The following is a 22,603-nucleotide window of genomic DNA, read 5'->3' as shown; positions in this document are numbered from 1 at the left end:
AGTACATACAGATATGCCGACGGTTTGGTTGTATTTATTAATGGCGAAAAATAATGCTTTCGTCAATTCTGTCAATTATTGATGTTTATTCTACATTACATCAGCAATTTATTATTATTTATTAGTAATGTGCAATAATTAGACAGGAATTTGCTTTTTTTTTTTTTTTTTTTTGAAAAGATTGCTTTCCTCAAGATAAATAAGGATGTCAGGTAGATGTAGGCAATGCTAAAACACACACACACACACACACACACACACACACACACACACACACACACACACACACACACACACATACAACTCTAACTATCCCCGTCTCTAACTCCCGCTCTCTCCCTCACTCTCTCTTTCAGACTAATTCTTACTCACTACGTTATTATTTCGTAACAGTATGTTAGTTTCACTTTAATGGAAAAAAAAAATTGCTATTTTATAAATAGCCTTTAAAGAAAGCCCCAGTTCATTTTTGCTTTCGTTTTCGTACGTATCTTAAATGGGTATTGAAAATATAAATCTATATAATATGTATCAATGGTAGGCCACATTTTTTTGCCTGTTATTTACGTATGTTACTTTCACTAGGTATACTAGGTAACAGTGTAAAAGAACATTTGTTACATTATACAGTTAATAGCTTTTTCCTGTACCTTCGGCTCTAAGCTTCATTAAAGTGACACCGACATGTATATGATGTTTTTTTTTTTTTTTCAATATAAGTATATACTGACATTACTGGTACACAACATAACCATTCAGACTGACTAATATTATCAAAACAGTATATAGTGTATTGCTATATCACAGATTTTTGTTAACCTTTCCTTCGTCTACCTTTTTCTTATCAAAGTAGCGGGAGCGGGAGCGCCGCTACGCTTCGTATCAAGTAGCGAAACCAGTATCGCCACTACTTTTTTGAGCTAGTAACGGGAATGGGAGCGCCGCTACTTTTTATCAGCTGAGTTCCAGCATTACTGACAAATGAGAAAGGGAAGGAGCGTTGTGGTGTGGATGTGGATGTGATAGGAAGCGTTAGGAGAAACACACTGAAGTGGTTTGGACATGTGGAGTGGATGGAGAGTGAGAGACTGACGAAAAGAGTGTATGTGGGTGAGGTGGAGGGGGAGAGAGGGAGGGGAAGGCCAAGGATGAGATGGAGGGATGGAGTGGAGAGGTATATGAGAGGGGGGAGGGTGAGCTGGGAGCATGGCAATGAAATGGCGGGGGACAGGGCGACATGGAGGCGATTTGTTTGTGGCCACCCCTTACGGAAGGTGTCTGGCGAAAGATAGATAGATAGACAGGTGTTGTATTCTCTGAGTGCTACGTATTATTTCTGTCTATGACCTAGAGTAGTTTGCACAGCGCCATACCAATATCCCTGATCGTTTTAGAGAAAATTAAGTTCATACACAGAATACTTGATTTTTTCTCACAGCTGATCCTTCTACTTACTCTGTCAATATTTCTCTCTCTTGAGCTCCTCCAGTCACACCCTTATCTCAGTTACCCGTCATTTTGCTCCATTAGCGCCTGTGGATTGTCCAAAGAAGCGTCGCCTGTGACATTTTGCTGGTCAGGATTGCAAAGTCAGGCATTGCTAATTTGACTTTGCATGAGATGCCTATTGCTTCCACGGCCAAGAATCATCTAACTGTTCTCTGCACATTTTGGCATGGAAGCACATTTTTTTAACCCCTGATATGTGTTAAAAAAAAATAATCATTAGTTTTGACACAGCTGTCTTAATCCTGTTCACAGCAAGGAAGCGGCTCTCATGGGTACCGACGCCAACCCATCTCTGAAGCATCTGCACTTTTATGATTCTGTCTGGAACCACTATAGCTGTTACCTGTCTTGACAAAATATATGAAGTGTATACAGGAAACATTGTTTTTTCTGGGGCAAAAATGGGCCGGAGTATGCACTGCCGTAGCCCAGAATTTTTAGTGATAAGAGACCGCCTTCCTGGCACCGTTATTCGTGATAGAAAAACGCCCATTCACACAAAGGGTTTGAAACACAGCGCATAAGACCCGGCATTCCACCCCAACCAGAGTGATGTCCTACAATAATAAAGACTACTGTATAATTGTATGTTTCGTCCACCTTAAATACAAAGCACAAGGAATACAAAGAAAGGCAAGCAGCAACAGACCTAATGCTCCTTTCGAGGCTGTTTGTTATAGATAGAATTATAATATCTGCTTTCATGAGTTTAAGAGAAGGCTAGTAAAGCAATAGTTAGCACTACTACTACTACTACTACTACTACTACCTCCATCCATTGGTGAATTATATTGTGAAGATCAAAGCCAACCTTGCTAATACAGTTCACCATTTGGAGTTGTAATGTGAAGGTTAACACTAACTCTCATATTACAATCCGTTGGCCACAAGCACGCCAACGGCTGTGGTTACCAACCATCTACTATTACTATTATTATTTTATTTTTTAGTTATTGATATTACAGTGTAAATAAAGACATTAAACTATTGGAGTCGCTGGTCTATGCGACTCTCGACCACTGTAGCTTCGTAATCCATACCCGCTAGAGAGACAGGCCTGAGGGCTGATGATCTTGTGCCCCTGAGACATAGCAGAGCAGACCTCACGAGGGAGAATGAGAGTCGACATCTCATCCAGGCCATAACAGAACTCTGCGGTTGACGTTTCTTCTCAGAAAGAACCTCTGCCAGTCTCGAATAGAATCTCACTGCCTCTGGACCCATCCCACCTGATGTCATGAACACAAGGGGAGTGAATCGACCGTGGTCCACATGTTGGATCCTTTCTTGATAATTTCTATTTTTTTCTTGTTCATTCCTCTTGTGTGCAGCTTCGAGAGACAGTTCACGATGACATGCTGCCATGGGATCGAATATCCTAATGTCGAAGAACGCCCTCTGCCCACGTGTCCAGAAACCTCGAGCACTGACATCCACTCTTGCATCATTTGATGTGTTTGCTACTACTGCTACTACTACTACTACTACTACTACTACTACTACCACCACTACTACTACTACTACTACTACTATTACTATTGTTACTACTACTACAACCCTTTAATGAAGCTGATGACATTTTATTACTATATTTTTACTACCTCCAGAAGATTTTGTTACCTGTGGACAAAACACCTGTAGTGGCGGGGGTTGGTGCAGTCTGTCACCCCTCCATAATCTGATTTTTCTATCTAACATGAATAAAATCTTTTGTTGCAAAAATAAAGTACGAAATACGTCTGTTACAGGACAACAGAATAGTGTTATACACCATTGGATTGAAGGATTGAAGTCCAAGGGATACAATACAGTTAAATACACAGACCACAGCTGGAAAAATAATCACTGTTTACTGGGGGTATTATTGTGAGTACAGGTGTGTGAGTGGAGTTACGTGGGATTACCATAATGTCCGCTTATCCAGGTGTCTGATCAGGTGGGGATTAAAGGACTAATGAGAGACTATGCTGATCGCTCCCCCTGTACAGGTATCTATTTATATCTATTTATTTCTGTCTGTCTAGCTGTTTGTATCATTACCGTACTTACGTATCTGTCTGTCTGTCTGTCCATCTGTATATATGTATGTATTTACAGTATATGTCTGTCTACCTGTTTAACTATCTATCGTGTATGCATTTCTCTACCTTTCTATCTCTGACTGTCTGTCTGCATGCATGCATATATGTATGTACTGAATGAATATATGTATATCTATCTATCTATCTGTCTATTAGCCTCTATAACTATAGTATCTATCTGTTAGTCTCTACATATATCTATCTATCTCCCAACCTACCTACCAATCTACTTATCTACCTACCTACCTGCCTACCTACATCTTTAAACTATACAATACACACAGGGTTTGTATGTGTATGCCAAAAACTCGAATCCAACAATTGCCAACCATCAAGAAGTTAGAAGGACTCACTCCAGCGCCTTTCCTTCCCTGTACACCACTGATTCCCCGTCACACAAACGCCCATCGCCTCTACTTCCACAACATGCCAATTTTCCATGTGGTACTTCAGGGGCTTGTTTACAGGATCAGTGTCGAGGCATGTGTGACCGTGTGGGCAACAGTGTCGTAGTATATCTTCCTATGCGATGTATTCTTCACATTACACCTCTAGATCATGTGTTATTGACGTAAAATATGTCGATATTGCAACGACAAAAACTCCACCTCAGTATCTTTTTATATATTTTTAATGAACACTATATCGATGTCAGAAGAACATATACTTAGAGTCAGTGAAAACGCATCGCCTAATACATTTGCAATAATTCATGTACCACTGCTTGTTTAGAACACTGATCTATGTTAAAATCATGGACTCATACAATCCATCTGAACACAAGTTCACTTTGTTCATGAAGCAACGTCTCAGGGATAAGGTTAATCAATTCAGCCCATTCCACTCACTGCCTATTGGCGGAAATGGAACACATGGTTGTTATTCTTCTACAACGATAGTTAGCGTTGTAAGTGGAATATAGTCCGTTAGTTCTCGAATGACTGCCACTATGCCACGTTTGTCATGCCTTGAATGCCATCGTGCCTAAGGTATGCTGGAGGGTGGCATGGCGCAACGTATGGTAACCAGCAGAATTGGTTGTCATCACGCAACGATTGTCAGGATCATCCAGAGGCATCATGAAACAGGCTTGGTTGACGACCGACAGCTTCCTGGAAGGGTACATGACACAACATAACGATAAGTTCGCCATACCCAGATGCTGCATCTGCCTGACAGAGTCTGGTCGTCATCACAAGCAGCACGTGAGACTCCTGGTCCACATAATCATCGGATAGGCAGGTCCACCATACAGCGGCAATGGTGGTCGTTTGGCTTAAACGGGCATAGACCCATAAAGGGTCTGAATCTCTTACTAGGCTATCGTCCGAACAGACTACGGTGGTGGACCGAAAGACAGCGTAAGCTATTCTCTTCACCTATGAATGTCGCATTTTAGTGAATTGTTCTGATGGACGTTTGCGTTTTTGGAGACAGTGTAATGAACTTCTGATACAGGGTAATAGCCGGGGTAGACCCGGTATCATGACAGCAACTAATTCAGGCAATGCAAGAGGAGTTGAAAACGTTTCCACAGTACACACAACATCATCTGGCGTCCAGTATGAGGCATAGCATTACATCTATTATGGCTGCTATTGATGGCCACGCCCGTACTGCCTGACACACGTAATGTGGAATAGCCTGCATGGGGGTCAGGTTACAAATACACTGATGGCTGCAAGGCTTGGTGGATGAGTTTGGGAGAGTGTGTAAGAAACGGAATCTAAAGGTGAATGTAGCGAAGAGTAAAGTGATGGTCTTTGAGAGAGGTGAAGTCAGTGAATGGACAGCGAGGTTGGATGGTGAGGAATTGGCAAATGTGAGTACGTTTAAGTACTTGGGTAGTGTGATGAGTAAGGATGGAGGTTTGGAGGGTGAAGTGCTTGAAAGGGTACAGCAGGGAAGAAAGGTTGCTGGTTCTTTGAAAGCAGTGATAAGAAACAGGGAAGTGAGCATGGAAGTGAAAAAGTTACTACATGACAGTATTGTGATACCAACTCTAACGTAAGGAAGTGAAGCTTGGACGTTGTTGGAAGGACACAAGTCAAGAGTGAGAGCAGTGGAAATGAGTTATTTAAGAGGAGCCTGTGGAGTCACGTGGAGAGACAGGCTGACGAATGAGGATATAAAGGAGCGTTGTGGTGTGGATGTGGATGTGACAGGAAGCGTTATGAGGAACACACTGAGGTGGTTTGGCCATGTGGAGAGGATGGAGGGTGAAAGACTGACGAAGAGAGTGTATGTGAGTGAGGTGGAGGGGGGAAGAGGGAGGGGGAGGCCGAGGATGAGATGGAGGGATGGGGTGGAGAGGTATATGAGAGAGGGGGGTGTGAGTTGGGAGCAGGGCAGTGAAATGGTGGGGGACAGGGCGATTGGAGGCGATTTGTTTGTGGCCACCCCAAACGGGATTGAGGCGTCTGGCAATAGATAGATAGATAGATTACGGAGCCTTCTATGTCATTTGGAATACGGAGGTCGTAATTTAAGTGACTTTGAGTTCACAGCAGCTCTTCTGTAGCAGTTTTAGCTCCTTATTGCACCTAAAAATCTTCGTGTATGTTACTGATGGACATTGTTATTATTATTATTTTTATTTTTTTTTAGTTTTACACAGTGTCCCCCCTTTTTCGATAAAGGCTAAGGCGTTGCCCCTGGGTAGAGGACTTAGGTTTGGAGCGTGTAGCACTTAATGGCCGTATGCCCTTCCTGATGTCTACCAATGAACCGTCGGGTGGACTCGAACCTCCAACCTTTCGACAACAGAAGAGTTCTCTAACCCACTGAGCCACGGCTGCCACGTAAAGTACTTAGATCTAATATGCTGATGCAAACTATATAGAAAACGAAATAAACAGCAAAGAAAAGAATGTTAGGGTATACTTTGCAAAATAAATCGCTAAGAAAGAGATGCTCCACAGCACGCTATGCCACCTAGGCCTGTATATTGTGATATGTCTGGTTAGTATAATTTTGGACGTTATTTATGAAGTGTCTGGTGATTTCAGGATGGTTTATGATAAAAAAAAAGGAGAGTAAGGTGTATTAAGCAAAATAAATCGCTTAGGAAGAGGTGTTAGGGAGCTTCCTTAACCGACAAGAAAACGGTCCCTAGAATACGACCCGCTGATGATGAAGAAAGAAGTGATAAAGAATATAATAATAATAAAATCATAATAGACAGGGGTATAAGAGGACGTTCATACTGAAATTCCATGCTGGGAAAAACGAAGACTGATTATGCTGGAATGATGGTGAAATCCGGGATAATGGTAAACAAATTCATGATCGTTACGCGAAAAAGAAACTATCGTCATTCTGTTCGTACATGACAGAATTGCGTCCCCTCTTACCTGATTGCCTGTTACTGAGTGGCAGAATAATTAACATTACATCAATATATCATTTAACATTTCCTCATAGCTAGCAACATATTTACCTACCCACCAGCTCAGTACTCGATAGGGAGAGGTAGTTGTTTTGTGTATGGTGAGAGAAAATACAGTGGCTATTAATGAGTAAAAGGAAAATTGACAAAACAGCCCCCTGGGGGTAGGGGGGTTTCAAGAATACTCCCCCAGTATCCCTGCTTGTCGTGCGAGGCGACTAAAAGGGTTGGTGGTGGGTTAGTGCTCCACCCCGTAATAAGAACTAACTAGACAAGCGAATAAAGCGCCTCGGACCAGGACGGACCATACGTTGGCGACTAAGGAACGGAATAAGGACATTCTTAGGGTCGGAACATGGAATGTGAGAGGAGTGAATAATGAAGTGAAAGAGACAGAGACTGTGCAGGTCCTTGAGGATGCAAGAGTGGATATATGTGGACTGACTGAAACTAAACGAAAAGGTGAAAGGGTGAGAGAATGGGAATACTGTTTAGGGATATGTGCAGGAGTTAATGAGAATGAGATTATGAGAGGGCAAGAGAGGAAGTATGTCTGATGATAAGCAAGAAGTGGAAGGAGAATATAAGAGAGTATTGAACAGTGGGTGCAAGGATTGTATGGGTGAGGATGAAAGTAGGTATACAAGAGTGGGCGATTGTGTGTGCGTATGCGCCGACAGAGGACCGAGTGGCAAGAGTGAAAGATGAGTTTTGGGCGATAGTAGAAGCATGTATGGACAAGTTTGAGAGGAGCGAGAGAGTGTTTTTGATTGGAGACATGAATGGCAAAGTCGGGAATGTACCAGTGGATGGAGTGGTTGGTCAGTGGGGTGTGTCAGGTGAAGTAGATGGGAATGGTAGTGCTTTGTTGGACATCTGTGCTGGTAAGGGTTTAACAATAGCTAATACCTACTTTCGGCATAAGATGATCCACAGGTATACATGGAAGGTTATGAGGAGGATGGATGGTGAACTTGTTGAACGAAAGGCAATGATGGACTTCGTGTGTTTGGATGAGCGAATGAGAAGACAAGTGATGGATGCAAGAGTGTGGAGAGGGTGGGGGAATGGAGTCTCGGACCATCACTTAGTGATGGGCAAGGTAAGGCTGCAAAGAAAATGGTTGAAGAGACGAATGGGAAGACAGGAGGAAACAGCTTCTGTGAGAAGAGTGGAGAAATTGCAAGACAGTGAGAGAATGGCAGAGTATAAGAGCACAGTGGAAGAAAGATTGGGAAGGTATGAGTTAGAGCAGATGGAAGGGGTGGAAGATGTATGTAAGATATTCACGGAAGAGATAGGTGCAGCGTGTGAGGCGGTTTGTGGAGTGAGGAGGAGATGCAAAGGTGTGCAAGGGACAGCATGGTGGAATGATGAGGTGAAACGAGCTGTGGAACAAAAGAAGAAGGCATATAGTGAATGGTTAGCGAGTAGAGGTAGGGGAGAAGATGAGAGAGAGAAGAGACAGGTATATGTGAGGAGGAGAAGGGAGGTGAATAGATTGGTGAAGGAGAGTAAGAAGAAAGTGGATGAAGAATTTGGGAGGAATCTGAGTGTGAAATGAAGGGACAGTAAGAAATTGTTTTGGAAGGAGATAAAGAAAGTAAGGCAGTGTGAATGGGGAATAGTAGGGGAGTGAAAAATAGGAATAATAGGTTGTTGGTGGAGAAGAGAGAGAAATTGAGGAGATGGAAGGAGCACTTTGAGGATTTGTTGAATGTAGAGAGTGAGGGCAGTGCGAGTATAAGTGGTTGGGGAATGGCTGGGAGAAGAAGAGATGAGAGGAGGGAGGAAGAGATCAGTAGGGCGGAAGTGGTGGAAGCAATGAAGAAGATCAAGATGGGAAAGGCCCCAGGAATTAATGGAGTGTGTGGTGAAATGCTGAGGTATGGGGGTGAGATTGTTTTGGAGTGGATATGGAAGTTGTGTAGATTGGCTTGGGAAGAGGGAAGGGTTCCTGAGGACTGGAAATCAGGTATAATTGTTCCTTTATACAAAGGAAAAGGGGAGAGAGGAGTATGTGGTAACCATAGGGGTATTTGCCTTCTTAGTGTGACTGGAAAAATATATGGTAGAATACTCATTGATAGGGTTAGGCATATAACAGAGGAGCTAGTTGGAGAAGAACAAGGGGGATTTACGAAGAGAAAAATGTGTGTAGATCAGATATTTGTTCTAAGATGTTTAGTGGAGAAGTATCTAGAGAAGGAAAAGAAAGTGTAAGCTACCTTCATGGACTTGGAGAAAGCTTATGACAGAATAGATAGACAAGATATGTGGAAGGTATTGAATATACATGGAGTGGAGGGGAAGTTGTTGAGTGCTGTGAGGAGTCTGCACGAAGGAGCTAGGGTTACGGTACGAGTGGATGGTGAGCTGAGTGAGTTCTTTGATCTCAGTGTGGGACTGAAACAGGGTTGTGTGATGTCTCCATGGCTGTTTAATATATACATGGATGGGGTTGTAAAGGAGGTGCAAGGTAGGGCAGTGGATGTGGGGGTGGCTCTAATGAATGAGGGTGAGATTTGGAAGATTCCGGTGTTGCTGTTTGCTGATGATACAGTATTGTTGAATGAAGATGAATGGGAGTTGCAAGATTTGGTGAATGAATCTGGGACAGTGTGTAGGAGGAGGAAGCTGAAAGTTAATGTAAACAAGAGTAAAGTTATGGTGTTTGAGAGGAATGAAGTCACAGAATGTACAGTGGGGTTGGATGGTGAGGATATGGAGAATGTGAGTGCATTCAAGTACTTGGGTAGTGTGATGAGTAAGGATCGAACTATGGGGTATAAAGTGCGTGAAAGGGTACAGCAGGGAAGGAAGGTTGTTGGTACACTGAATGCAGTGATGAGAAATAGGGAGGTGAGTATGGAAGTTAAGAAGTCACTGCATGATAATATTGTGATCCCTACCCTGACGTATGGAAGCGAGGCATGGACCTTGCAAGAGGGGAACAAGTCAAGAGTGAGAGCAGTGGAAATGAGCTACTTGAAAGGAGCATGTGAAGTGACATGGAGGGACAGGTTGACGAATGAAGAAGTGAAAGAACGTTGTGGGGTGGATGTGGATGTGGTTGAGATGATTAGGAGAAATACACTGAGGTGGTTTGGACATGTGGAGAGAATGGAGAATGAAAGACTGACTAAGAGGGTGTATGTAGGTGAGGTGGAGGGAGGGAGAGGGAGGGGAAGACCGAGGATGAGGTGGAGGGATGGAGTTGAGAGGTATATGAGGGAGGGGGGAGTGAGTTGGGGGGAGGGTAGTCAAATGGTGGGTGACAGAGCGACTTGGAGGCGTTTTGTCTGTGGCCACCCTCTGCGGGATTAGGGCGTCGGGCTATAGATAGATAGATAGATAGTAATGCGGCACGATAAAAGTCAGTAAAGTGGCGTGAATGTAAGAAAGTATGTTGCAACAGAGATAAAAGGCCGTTGTAAATTACTATATTACACCTTACTGGAGTTTGGTGTAAGAGGAGGAGACGGTGAGAAGGAAGCGAGGAGAAAAGGGGTAGGAGATGAGAAGCATGTGAGTATACTGGAGTGGTATAAGATAACTGACTATACTGGAATGAATATATAAACCCTTGCAAGACAGGTACGCCACTACACTACACTCTGCTACACTACACGACGCTACACTACACAACGCAAGAAGGCACTACACTATACAGTATTACACAATGCAACACTATACTACAATACACTGCACTATGCAATGCTCCACTAAGCAACACTACCCTGCCCTACACTACACCACACTGTACTGCACTACACTAAACAACACATCACAACACACCACAGCACAACACAACACAAAGGTAGCCTACACCACACAACGAGTACACTACACTACAGTACACCACACCTCACCACACCACAGCACAACACTGTACAAACCAACACTGCACAACCCAACCCAACACAACACACCACAACAATGCAGTATAGTACAGTACACAAGACTGGACAACAACACACTACACACCACAACACAGTAACTACAATGAAGTCTGAAGCACGAGGAGAGAGAGAGACCATTACTAACACAATGCCAGAGCAATTGTGAGGACGGGAGTGGGTATTACTGCCATGAGGGAGGGGGGCGGAATGTGGCGATAGTATATTTATTTACAGTTTTAATTTCCTTAATTGAAGGTGAGGAAATCAGGGCGCGTAATTAGCAGATGCTTTCTTTTTGCTGGCACTATTTCACAGCGGACAGGGGCTACAGGGGGTGAGGGGAAGGTGGGGAGGTGAAGGGAGCGGAGAGGAGACCAGGGGAGGCGAAAGGAGGGGAGAGGAGGCCAGGGGAGGTGACGAGTGGGTACAGGAGAGGAAGGGAGAGGAAAGGAGGGAAGTGGAGAGTAGGCGAGGAGAATGTAGAGTAGGGAAGGTGAAAGAGGAAAGAGGGAGGGACTCGAGGGTGGCGAAAAGAGGAGCGGAGAGGGGAGGTGAAGAGGGGAGAGGGGAGCTGAGGGAAAGAGAGGGTAGGAGGGCAGAAGGAAGGGGAAGTGGGGAGAGGGAGTTCAAGGGAAGGGAGGGGAGGAGAGGAGAAGGAAGAGGAGAGGGAGGTGAAAGGAGGAGAAAGAAGGGTAGGACAGGTGATGGAAGGGAGGGAACTGAAAGTGAAGGGAAAGAGGGAAAGAGAGGGAAGGTGAAGGGAAGGGAGGGGAGGGGAGGGAAGGGGAGTTGAAAGGAAGGGAGGGAAAGGGAGGGGAAAGATGATTAGAGGGGAGATGAAGGAAGAGAAGGAGGGATGAGGAGGGATGAGGGAAAGAGGAGAGAAGGTGAAGGGACGTGAGGGAAGGGAAGGGAAAAGGCGTTGAAAGAAGGGGAAGGAGAGGAAAGGAGAGGCGACGAGGGTTGAGGGAAGAGAAAATGAAGGGAAGAAAGAAGGGAGTTGAAGGAGAGAGGGAAGGCGAAGGAAGAGGATGTGATATGAAGGGAAGGTACAGGAAAGGAGGGGTGAAGGGAGGAGGGGAGAGGTGAAGGCAGGAGAGGAGAGGTGAAGGCAGGAGAAAGGAAGTGAAGGAAAAAAAGAGGAGAGGCGAAAGGGGAGAGGAGAGGTGGAGGGAGGAGAGGAGAGGTGAACAGAGGAGAGGAGAGGTGAAGGGGGAAGAGGAGAGGTGCAGGGGGAATATGGGAACGCAGGAGAACTTTGATTAGTCTTTTCACTTCTTGGTACACGTGAAAGTGTATGGAATCCAATATACGAGTAAATGCTGGGCCTCAGGAAATGTCCTAACAAGTCTATGCTAAGAGCTGGACACTTAAAAAATAATCGAATAAAATATAAAAGTTTAACTAGAGCCCCCCCCCACCAAGAGGGAATCACACCAGCCGCGAGCCGATACATATCTAGCGCGGGTAGGAATATGACCTTCACCTTGACATACTTTCACGAATTTCGAACTCGTAGGAGATTTTCATCCCTACTACACACCTGTAAAATTTTTTGATGATAACTTGAGCGGTTGCGATGTTATCTTGGTAACAGACAAACAGACCTTGACCTACTTTCACCATTTTCGATCTCGTAAGAGAATGTCATCCCTACTACACACCTGTAAAATTTTGCGATGATTTCCTTAGCGGTTGCCAAGTTGTCATGCTAACAGACACACAGACAAACTTAAAACAATACTCGTAGGAGACTGTCATCCCTACTACACACCTGTAAAATTTGGTGATATCCTGAGGGGTTTCGAAGTTATTGTGGTAACAGACAGACAAATCTTGACCTACTTTCACCAATTTCGAACTAGTGATCGCTTTTGTTTCCTACTAAAGACCTGTTGAATTTTGTGATGACATCTTGAGCGGTTGCGAAGTTATCGTATTAACTCACAGAGAGACAGAGAGACAGACAGAGAGGCAGACACACACACACACACACACACACACACACACACACACACACACACACACACACACACACACACAAAGTGAAAACAATGCCAGTAGTAACAATGCCGCTATCGCGGCTGGTTACTACTACTGCTACTACTAGTACGGTTACTAATGATACTATCAGTAATAATAATAATAATAATAATAATAATAATAATAATGAAAGAAAAGCATTGGGGAGCCGAATGCTTATTGCCCGCCAGAATATGCTGTTGGCCAAGTCTAAGATTTTGGCCATATCTTGATACCCTGAAGGTTTCATGTTGATAGCTCAAGCCATTCATGAGATACTGTATAATTGTGCTAAAAGCGGCGATAAAAACTAATTGACCTTTGGCAGCCATTTTGGTGACCTTGACCTTGACCCCTAGTTCCCATGTTCGAACTTGGCCAAGATTATGGCCATATCTTGATACTCTGGAAGGTTTCTTGTTGATAGCTCAAGCCGTTCATGAGATATAATGGGAACAGACAGACAGACAGACAGACAGACAGACACACACACACACACACACACACACACACACACACACACACACACACACACACACAGGCGGCCAAAAACATTATCGCTCCGCCTTGTAAAGGTGGACGATAAAGATAATAAATAACAATAACAACAAGAGGCCCCCCAAGGTGGGAATCACACTAGCCGCGAGCCGATACACGTCTAGCGCGGCTTGTAATATGACCTTGAACTTGACCTACTTTCACCAACTTCAGACTCGTAGATTTTCATCCCTACTACACACCTGTAAAATTTCGTGAAGATATCTTGAGCGGTTCTTACGTTATCGTGCTAACAAACACCCAGACAAACAAACAAATAAACAAACTGAACACAATAGTTGTAGATTTTTCATCCCTGCTACACACCTGTACAGTTTTGTGATGATATCGTGAGCGGTTGAAAAGTTATCGTGGTAATAGGTAGACAGACCTTGACCTACTTTCACAGATTTCGAACTCGTGATCGCTTTTTCCCCTACTACACACCTGTAAAACTTTTGTGATGATATCTTGAGCGGTTGTGAAGTTATCGTGCTAACACACACACACACACACACACACACACACACACACACACACACACTGAAAACAGTACCAGCTTCTCTATCGCGACTGGTAATAATAAAAAATAAAAGATGATAATAGCAACACCTGCTACGCGGCAATGTAAGGCAGTGATTCACGCTGACGCCCCCTTGGACTCAAGACACACTATGAAAATACTGTAAACACGAAACCCCGAGTCATCCTCGATCTTATACATCCATGTTTTTAAAGCGTCCCTTCTGGTCTACATCACAGGCGATAGACTATTAGGTCGCAAGTCCATACACTTGTCCTACCGCGTCACCTGGGAGCCATAGGAGCCGCTGTTTTTGACTATATGAGCTGGAATTATAACAGTTCGTCTGCAGTTCGTCCACCCTACATCACAACGAATTCAGAAACGTGGACGAAAACAAATAACCCACGTCTTACAGCTTGCAAATCTAGTTTGTATTTTTTATTTATTATTATTATTTTTTTAAATGAAACCGAACAAGAGAGTCAGATTCAAGGTTTGTTCATTTTGGTTGTCTGGACACAGTGCGTTTAAAAGACTGGAGATTACTGCACAGGCAGAGAGAGAGAGAGAGAGAGAGAGAGACTAAGAACCGGGGAACCATGGGTATGTCACCTGGGTTACTGGGTATAGTGTCCTTTGGCAATGTCCGATTTTTTCCACAGTCTAGCTTATTGCAGCCCAGATCACATCACAACTCAGGTATGCAGTACAGGCAAACTACAGGTGGGACTGACAAGGGTGCATTCAGGGATGGTGGTAGTGGTATAATCGGATGTACATTTCATCTGTTCGTACCTACACCTGAAACTGAGACCCAGGCTATAAAATAAATACTTGCGTGTCATAGTCAGGGGTGAGACTGGGACTCAGCAACACGGAAATGTCTGTCTTAATAACCCTCATACAGTCAATTAATATTCGGTTCTTGTTCTTGGTGCATTTAGAGAACTGGCCTACGTGAGTTGTGTAGTGTCCACCAAGCAACCCATCGAGCACCCCATCAGTCAGTTCATCTCCCCCATTCCCGGCACTTCAGGCATTCCATCAGGCAAAGTTGCTGCAACTTCCGCATACGTCACTTCGTGGGGGTATCAGCTCTATGATGTAACACTGAATCATCAGCACTAGTAATTCCTCGATATTTTCTTTTGCCATTAAGTCGACACTAAATTAAAGACGAATTATCTATTGAAGTTCCATTGCTACCTCCACAGCTGATTGGCCAGTTCCTCCAATTTAATGTGGAAAAAGATGTATTTCTAGCACATCCCTTACCAAGACTGCCTGAATGCTAATTTTGACCATCGTATCTCCAAGTGAACACTGGACATAACAAACACGGTAATATGCACACGCCTTTAAAATAGCAGCACTCGTTATCCACACACACACACACACACACACACACACACACACACACACACACACACACATATCTTCACATTATTTCCACCTGCCACACACATTTGCAGTCAGTCCTTCCTCTTAGCCAGTTAAATGTATTAGGAACACCGACCGCCAGGATTTGAGAGGGCCTAGTCAGTTCGGTGCCACTCTCGCTAGTTAGGGAATAATTCAGAACAAGCTCAGTTTACTCACGTGAATTCTGTTTGGCCACCTGCCCTTAATGTAGCAATATACTAACTAGTTCTGTACACATAAGCTATTTATGTTATCTTCCTAGTGACAATTAAATCCCAAAATTACTTTAAAGGGCAAGTGATATTGATGATACTTGTTTAACACAGGGTCGATTAACAGTTTAAGTAAGGTGGGAGCCTCATATCAGAGTAAGACGAACCTCCTTCACTCGCTTGCACTCTTCGGTACGTGAATGAGTAGTCTGATGGTCTGTCACTCATCTGGAGCTGACTTCTATCCTAGTCAGGGGTGGGTATTTAAATGGGTACATAAGTATGGCCTTACAAAATATGTTAATGCACATTGAAGTCTTGTTAATGATCCGTCAATGATGTACCGACTTCCTCACATACAAACACTGCCACTCCAGAACATATTTATTTATGCTCCTCTCAGCCCTCTCCCGAAAGGCCATAACCTTTCTTACCCGCGCACGGAGCACTGGTGTAGGTATGTCACTTCTCCAGCAACAAAGTGGCGTTTGTCCGGATATGCCCTAAATCATAAGAACGTGTCTAGTAAAGGTGGCTTGCTTATGAAAGGTATGTACTGTCTAAGCTGGCTGGTAAGACACATACGGATTACATACACATATTACTGTTACAACGACGACAGCTGTTAATGTACTTCATTTGTTTTCAGGTGATGGAAGTGGACCATTATATTCAATTAAGCCATAGTTATGAGGCGTTATATTCAATTAAGCCATAGTTATGAGGCGGGAATGTGTCTTCTTGATTACTATTTAAGTGAACTCTCCAGTATGACTACACCTGATGATCAACTAAACTGAAAGGGGTTAGGGATCTTCGACAGGTACAAACGCTCTATAGTTGTTCTGTTCCTGGTATCGTAATGAAAAGAGAGTTACCTTGCGTGTGTGTGGCGGCGGTGAGGTGTAGGAGTGTGGCTGGGGGTGTGTTCTCAGCCACCTGCGTCTCGTACACCGGCTGGGGGAACTCCACACCATCACCACCCACCAGCTTCGTCACTGAGGAGGGACACACAAGGGTTAGTAAGTTCATGGTGGCTGGCTGAAAGGAAGAAAAAAATGCTGTGTATCTTTCATGGAACTCTCTCTCTCTCTCTCTCTCTCTCTCTCTCTCTCTCTCACACACACACACACACACACACACACACACACACACACACACGAACAATACCTGCATCATGAAAACGGACAGACATGCACATACGACCCGCGTCAGTAGGGCATGACCAACTGGTATTACATATTAGCTGATTCTGTTGGATGACGCCCCATCATGATATATTTCTGTTGTCTCAAGATGGTTTTATTCAACTTACAAGAGGGTCGAGCTGCAGGGCTACGATGTAACCTTGATAAACATCTCAACTAACAAAGAACCTTCCTGACTTGAATTAAATAACCTGGTTGAAGTCTGATACAGAAATACATAAAATACAAAGATGATACCTAAAATGCTTAAGACAGATACATTTAGATACAAAAGATGCTTTTAATATACACAAAACACATGAAGCGGTGCCAAGGCACAGCAAACTCGTCCCGGGCAGTTATTTTGGTGCTGACATATAAACAAAACAGGCTATCTAGTCAATGATGTCACACATCAGATTTGGAGTAAGTCTGGTGAAAATTGGCGATTTTATGCCCATTTGAATTTTTAGGCCCGACCCACCAGACATTGACCCCCCTACCGCTAACTGAGGAGTGACCCCTCTGATGTAGAGGCATGTTATAGGATGCAGATTTGAAAGATGCACCTTTAGGTTTTGGTTTCATTTCGATATGACGAATAAACGATTTGTACCCGTCCCAGTCTTTTTTTTTTTTTTTTTTTTTTTTTTTTTTTTTTTTTTTGGCCTACAACCTGGGTCTTGGCCCAGTTTGGCCCAAAATTTAATCAGGTGGTCAGAAGGTCATAGACCATCATCCCTGTAATTTTAGTCAAAATTGCACCAGTAGTTCTCGCGTAAAGTTGCTAACAGACAGGCTGGCAGACAAACACAGCCAAACACAAACAAACAAACAAACAAACAAACAGACAAACAAACCGAGTGAAAGCAATACACTTCCCCAAGCCCCTCCGGGGCGGGGACGGGTAATAATACATAAAACATGTAGATATCCAAAAGACACCTAAAAATTCACGATGTATAAAAATACATAAGAGCTATCTATCTGTCTACAGCCAGACGCCTTAATCCCTTTAGGGGTGGCCACAAACAAATCGCCTACACGTTGCCCTGTCCCCTGCCACTTCGCTGCTCTCCCCCCAGCTCACACCACTCTCTCTCATATACCTTTCCACTCCAAGCCCCCATCTCATTGTCTGTCTCTCCCTTCCTCTCCCTCCCTCCACCTCACTCACATACATTCTCCTCTTTCGTTTCTCGCTCTCCATCCCCTCCACATGGCCAAACATAACATACATTGAAAAAATGTAAAGAAATTCCAATTATCGCAAGGTGCTGTTTCATCTCTCTTCCTTACAGTGTCTTAAGAAGCTATATAAATCTAGAGTCTAAAGTGAGAATGAACAACAGAACCTGTGGATTTAAACTGTGTAACGATAATGTGAGAGGAAAGAATTTAGGAGAAACTGTCTAAAGCGAGAAGGGAGAAAGAAAAAAAAAGAAGGAAGTAGGGAAGGAAGGATCAGGTAATTAAAGTGAGATCGGAAGAGGGGTAAGGGGGAAGGAAGAATGGATGAGGAAGGGAGAAAAGAAGGAAGGAAGGATGGAGCGAGGAGAAGAAAAGAGGTGAAGATGGACTGCTGGTACAATAAACTGAAGAAGCCTGGATGGACACAATATGAAAAAGAGTATAGTAGTGTACCACAAAAACGGAACGAGGCAGGAATCTAGCAGTGATAAGAAGCTGTATAAAGTGGCAACCAAGACAACACTGCACAAGAAGCACTAAACACCCGCACCGTACAACCCGTCTAAAGTCTCGTCCTCACAAACAAAGGGCACCTGTGGCTTTGGAAGGTGGCGTAAATGGAAAATAATCGCATAGACGTGATGAACTGAATCCTCTTCCCCGCCTCATATCTACTGTTTATAGAGCAATTCATTCCTATGCATTGAAACTGATGTGCGTTATTGAGGTGGCTGTTGATCGTGGGGACATAGGGTTGAACCTTTAACCCTGCCTTGTGCCCTTGACCTCTGAATCTTTGCTCTCAAAATCGAATTACTTCATCCTTACCTCACCCTTAACCTACAGACCAAGATTTGGGTCAAATTAGATCAGTTGGGTTTAAGTTGACCTAGCCCTGTGACTGGGGCATTTTGCTTATTATTATTATTATTATTATTATTATTATCATCATCGTCATCATCATCATCATCATCATCATCATCATCATTATTATTATTATTATTATTATTATTATTATTATTTAACGATTTCATTCATGGCTAACATTGTACCTTTCCACCAAGCCTGATCCAATTCGAATCAGACTGAGTTAAAGAGCTGACCTTTGACCTTGTCCTGTGGCCTTTACCTTTGACCAACTGCTCCCAACATTGAATCACTTTACCCTTTCCTGTTCCTCAACCCTTCCACTAAGTCTGATCTAAATCGGATGAAAACTGAACTGACATTGTCCTTGATCTATGACCTGTTGTAGTAAAAACTTATCACATGTTTCTCCAATGGCCCCACTCATTATGCCATATTAGGATCAATCCATCCAATAAATTGTCCTTAACTTGCTAACATACAGATGGACAAACACACACACGCACACACACACACACACACACACACACACACACACACACACACACACACGTCAAGAAAATACACTCAACTGTTGGGGTGTGATCCTCAGCAAGGCAGCTAGTATATGCCACGGTGCTTGTCACAGTTCACGGTATATGTTATAAGCATGGTAATATTTTGCTTTCCAAAAACAAAAACAAGAAATGTACGTCCGATTGCGTTCTTATACATTATTCGCGACTGTATACCTGCGGATAAAGTTGCCTGTAGCACTTACTGAAGGAGGACAGAGCAGTACGAGACCAGGATAAGAAAGAAAGTAAGAAAAAAGATGAGTTAATATGTAGACGCCTTGTAGTGTCAATGGGTCGCATGCTAGTTGCCATGGGAGATTTGGTAATATTTCTTCTTTAGCTATTCATTTTCATGTGTCGTGTCACCTTAATATTTACTCGCACGCTATTAATATCTTTTTAATACTGACATAATGTGCATCAGTAACGCGCAAGAGGATCTTTGGGCGTATAAGGCAAAATGTATTGTTGAGGAGGAAGTGCTTTGTTTTGGTTGTTGTTGGTGTGGTGGCTGGTGGGGAGAGTTACCTACCCACGAGGGACTGAAGGTTCTTGCAATACTGTGATCTAACTCGAGATATTTGATCTCCTTCATTCGAGTTTCAAACGTCTGGAATTTCATCACTCGTGAGTGGGAGCTGCATCGCCAATTTTTATAAGCGTCGGTCTTGTTTGATGTTATGTGGTGGATCATTATACTGTATGAATTTGTGAGCATCGTGTCAACGTTTCTCTCGGATGGCAGTAAAATTACCAAGAGCATAAGTGACGTATATAATGGAGAAAGTGAAAGATGCGCTGGTACGGACATGTAGTGACAATGAACTAAGAAAAACCAGTCAAGATGTCAGGGAGGTAGCCGATGAGGGGAGTGAGGGCTGAGGGGAGACAGAGATTCAGATGGAGACCTACCATGAAGCGAGACATGGAGAACTGGGTACAATGCAGGAGGACATGAAAAATGCAAGATTGTGGAGATGAACTAAAAAGGCCCACCCCAACTTGGAATAAGGCTGAGTACAAAATATTTCCTCGTGTTGCGTTGTTCCTAATACTCCAAAGTGTTGCGTTACCAGCGGGAAGACAAACTCCCCACAACCCAGGTACAAATACTATTACCAGCTCTAACTTGATTTCCTTCAGACGGGACACCAACATTTGTACACATTCCCAGACAATCTCGTTAGCTTTGTTAAGTTTCTCGGCACGTTTTGATGTGTCATACTTTGGGTCTAAACTCTTGGAACGTAACCTTAGGATTTGTGTGCTGTCCAGGGAATTATCGGTGAAATTTAGCTTTGTCTTCATCGCCGAGGGAATAAGGAACATAAGCTTAACGTCTTTATTGCGACTAAGTATTATTATTACTTTTGTATTATCACCAAATGGTTTTATTCACGTTAGGAGGGACATTTCAAAGTGAACAGGTTTGATAGGGCCATCACTGATACCCTCACTATTAAAAGTCCTTCTTATGTTCAGTACGGTTGTCTGGAAGTGGCCAGAATAAATGGAAAAAAATGTCATCGGAGTAAGGGATTGCTTGGAAATGGTGTGTGTGTGTGTGTGTGTGTGTGTGTGTGTGTGTGTGTGTGTGTGTGTGTGTGTGTGTGTGTGTGTGTGTGTGTGTGTGTGTGTGTTTCATTTCTCTTGTTTCCTTACAGTGTCTGAAGACAGCTAAATACACCTTGAGTCTAAGGTGAAAAAAAAAAACAAAAAAAAATCAGAACCTGTGGATGTAAATTGTGTAATGATAATGTGAGAGGAAGGAATTTAGGTGTAGCTGTCTAAAGCGAGAAGGGAGAAAGGAAAAAAAGAAGGAAGTAGGGAAGGAAGGATCAGGTAATTAAAGTGAGATAGGAAGAGGGGAAAGAGGGAAGGAAGAATGGATGAGGAAGGGAGGAAAGAAGGAGGGAAGGATGGAGCGAGGAGAAGAAAAGAGATAAAGGAGTGCTGGTATAAGAAACTGAAGAAGCCAGGATGGAAACAATATGAAAAGGTGTAAAGTAGGTGTACCACAAACATGGAACGAGGCAGGAATGTAGCAGTGATAAGACGCTGTATAAAGTGACAACCAAAACAACACAAGAAGAAGCACTCAACACCCGCCCCGTACAACCTGTCTAAAGGCTCGTCCGCACAAACAAAGGGCATCTATGGCTTTGGAAGGAGGCGTAAATGGAAATAATCTTGTAGCCTGAAGATGTACTGTTTTTAGCGCGATTGATCCCCATGTTTTGAGAATGATATGCTTGTTGAGGTGGCTATTGATCGTGGAGACTTAGGGCTGAACCTTTGACCCCGTCCTGTGCTCTTGATCTCTGAATATTTGCTCTCAAAACCGAATTACATCATCCTTACCTCACCCTTAACACATCCACGAAGGTTTGGGTCAAACTGGATCAGATGGGTTTAAGATGACCTAATCCTGTGACTGTGGAATTTTGCTTATTATTATTATTATTATTATTATTATTATTATTATTATTGTTTTTATTATTATTATTATTTAACGATAACATTCATGGCTAACACTAAACCTTTCCACCAAGCCTGATCCAATTCGAATCTGAGTTAAAGGGCTGACCTTTGACCTTGCCCTGTGACCCTTACCTTTGACCAGCTGCCCTTAACATTGAATCACTCTTCCTATTCCTGTTCCTCAACCCTCCCACTAAGTTTGATTAAAATCGTATGAAAACTGATCTGACATTGTCCTTGACCGACAACATTTTTTAGTAAAAAATTAATCACATGTTCCTCCAATGGTCCTCAATCATTGTGCCAAATTAGAATCAATCCGTCTAATAAATTGTCCATAACTTGCTAACATACAGATGGACAGAAAGAAATACAAATCAAGAAATTGCACTTAATTGTTGGGATGTGATCTTCAGCAAGGCAGCTGGTATATGCCACGGTGCTTGTCACAGTTCACGGTATACGTTTTAACCATGATAATATTCTGCTTTCCAGGAAAGAAAAATAAAAAAACATGAAATGCACTTCCGATTGCATTCTTATCAAATAATATTCACGACTGTATACCTATGAAAATAAATGCATGTAGCACTTACTGATGGGGGACAAAGCAGTACGAGGCCAGGACAAAAAAGAAAGAGGGGGGGGAAGACCTGAGTTAATTTGTAGACGCCATTTAGTGTCAGTGGGTCGCATTCTAGATGCCACAAGAGCTCGTGGG

At 43.2% G+C, this 22,603-nt stretch overlaps 1 protein-coding gene across 1 annotated transcript in view; it reads right to left on the bottom strand.

Annotated features, from left to right (window-relative positions):
- Positions 1–20,709, bottom strand: part of LOC145398723 (putative neural-cadherin 2) — a 197,066-nt gene extending 176,357 nt beyond the window's left edge. Inside the window, exons 1-2 of the mRNA XM_080271523.1 lie at positions 20,521–20,709; positions 16,478–16,640 (exon numbers count right to left, since the gene is read on the bottom strand). Coding sequence (XP_080127649.1) covers positions 16,478–16,640; positions 20,521–20,709 — 352 coding nt within the window. The remainder of the gene's footprint in view (positions 1–16,477; positions 16,641–20,520) is intronic.
- Between the last annotated feature and the right edge of the window lie 1,894 nt (positions 20,710–22,603).

This window comes from Coenobita brevimanus, chromosome 46 (assembly GCF_032717465.1).
Source record: "Coenobita brevimanus isolate Jiangsu-jjx chromosome 46, ASM3271746v2, whole genome shotgun sequence".
NCBI lineage: Eukaryota > Metazoa > Arthropoda > Malacostraca > Decapoda > Coenobitidae > Coenobita > Coenobita brevimanus.
This window is presented reverse-complemented; position numbering and strand designations above follow the sequence as displayed.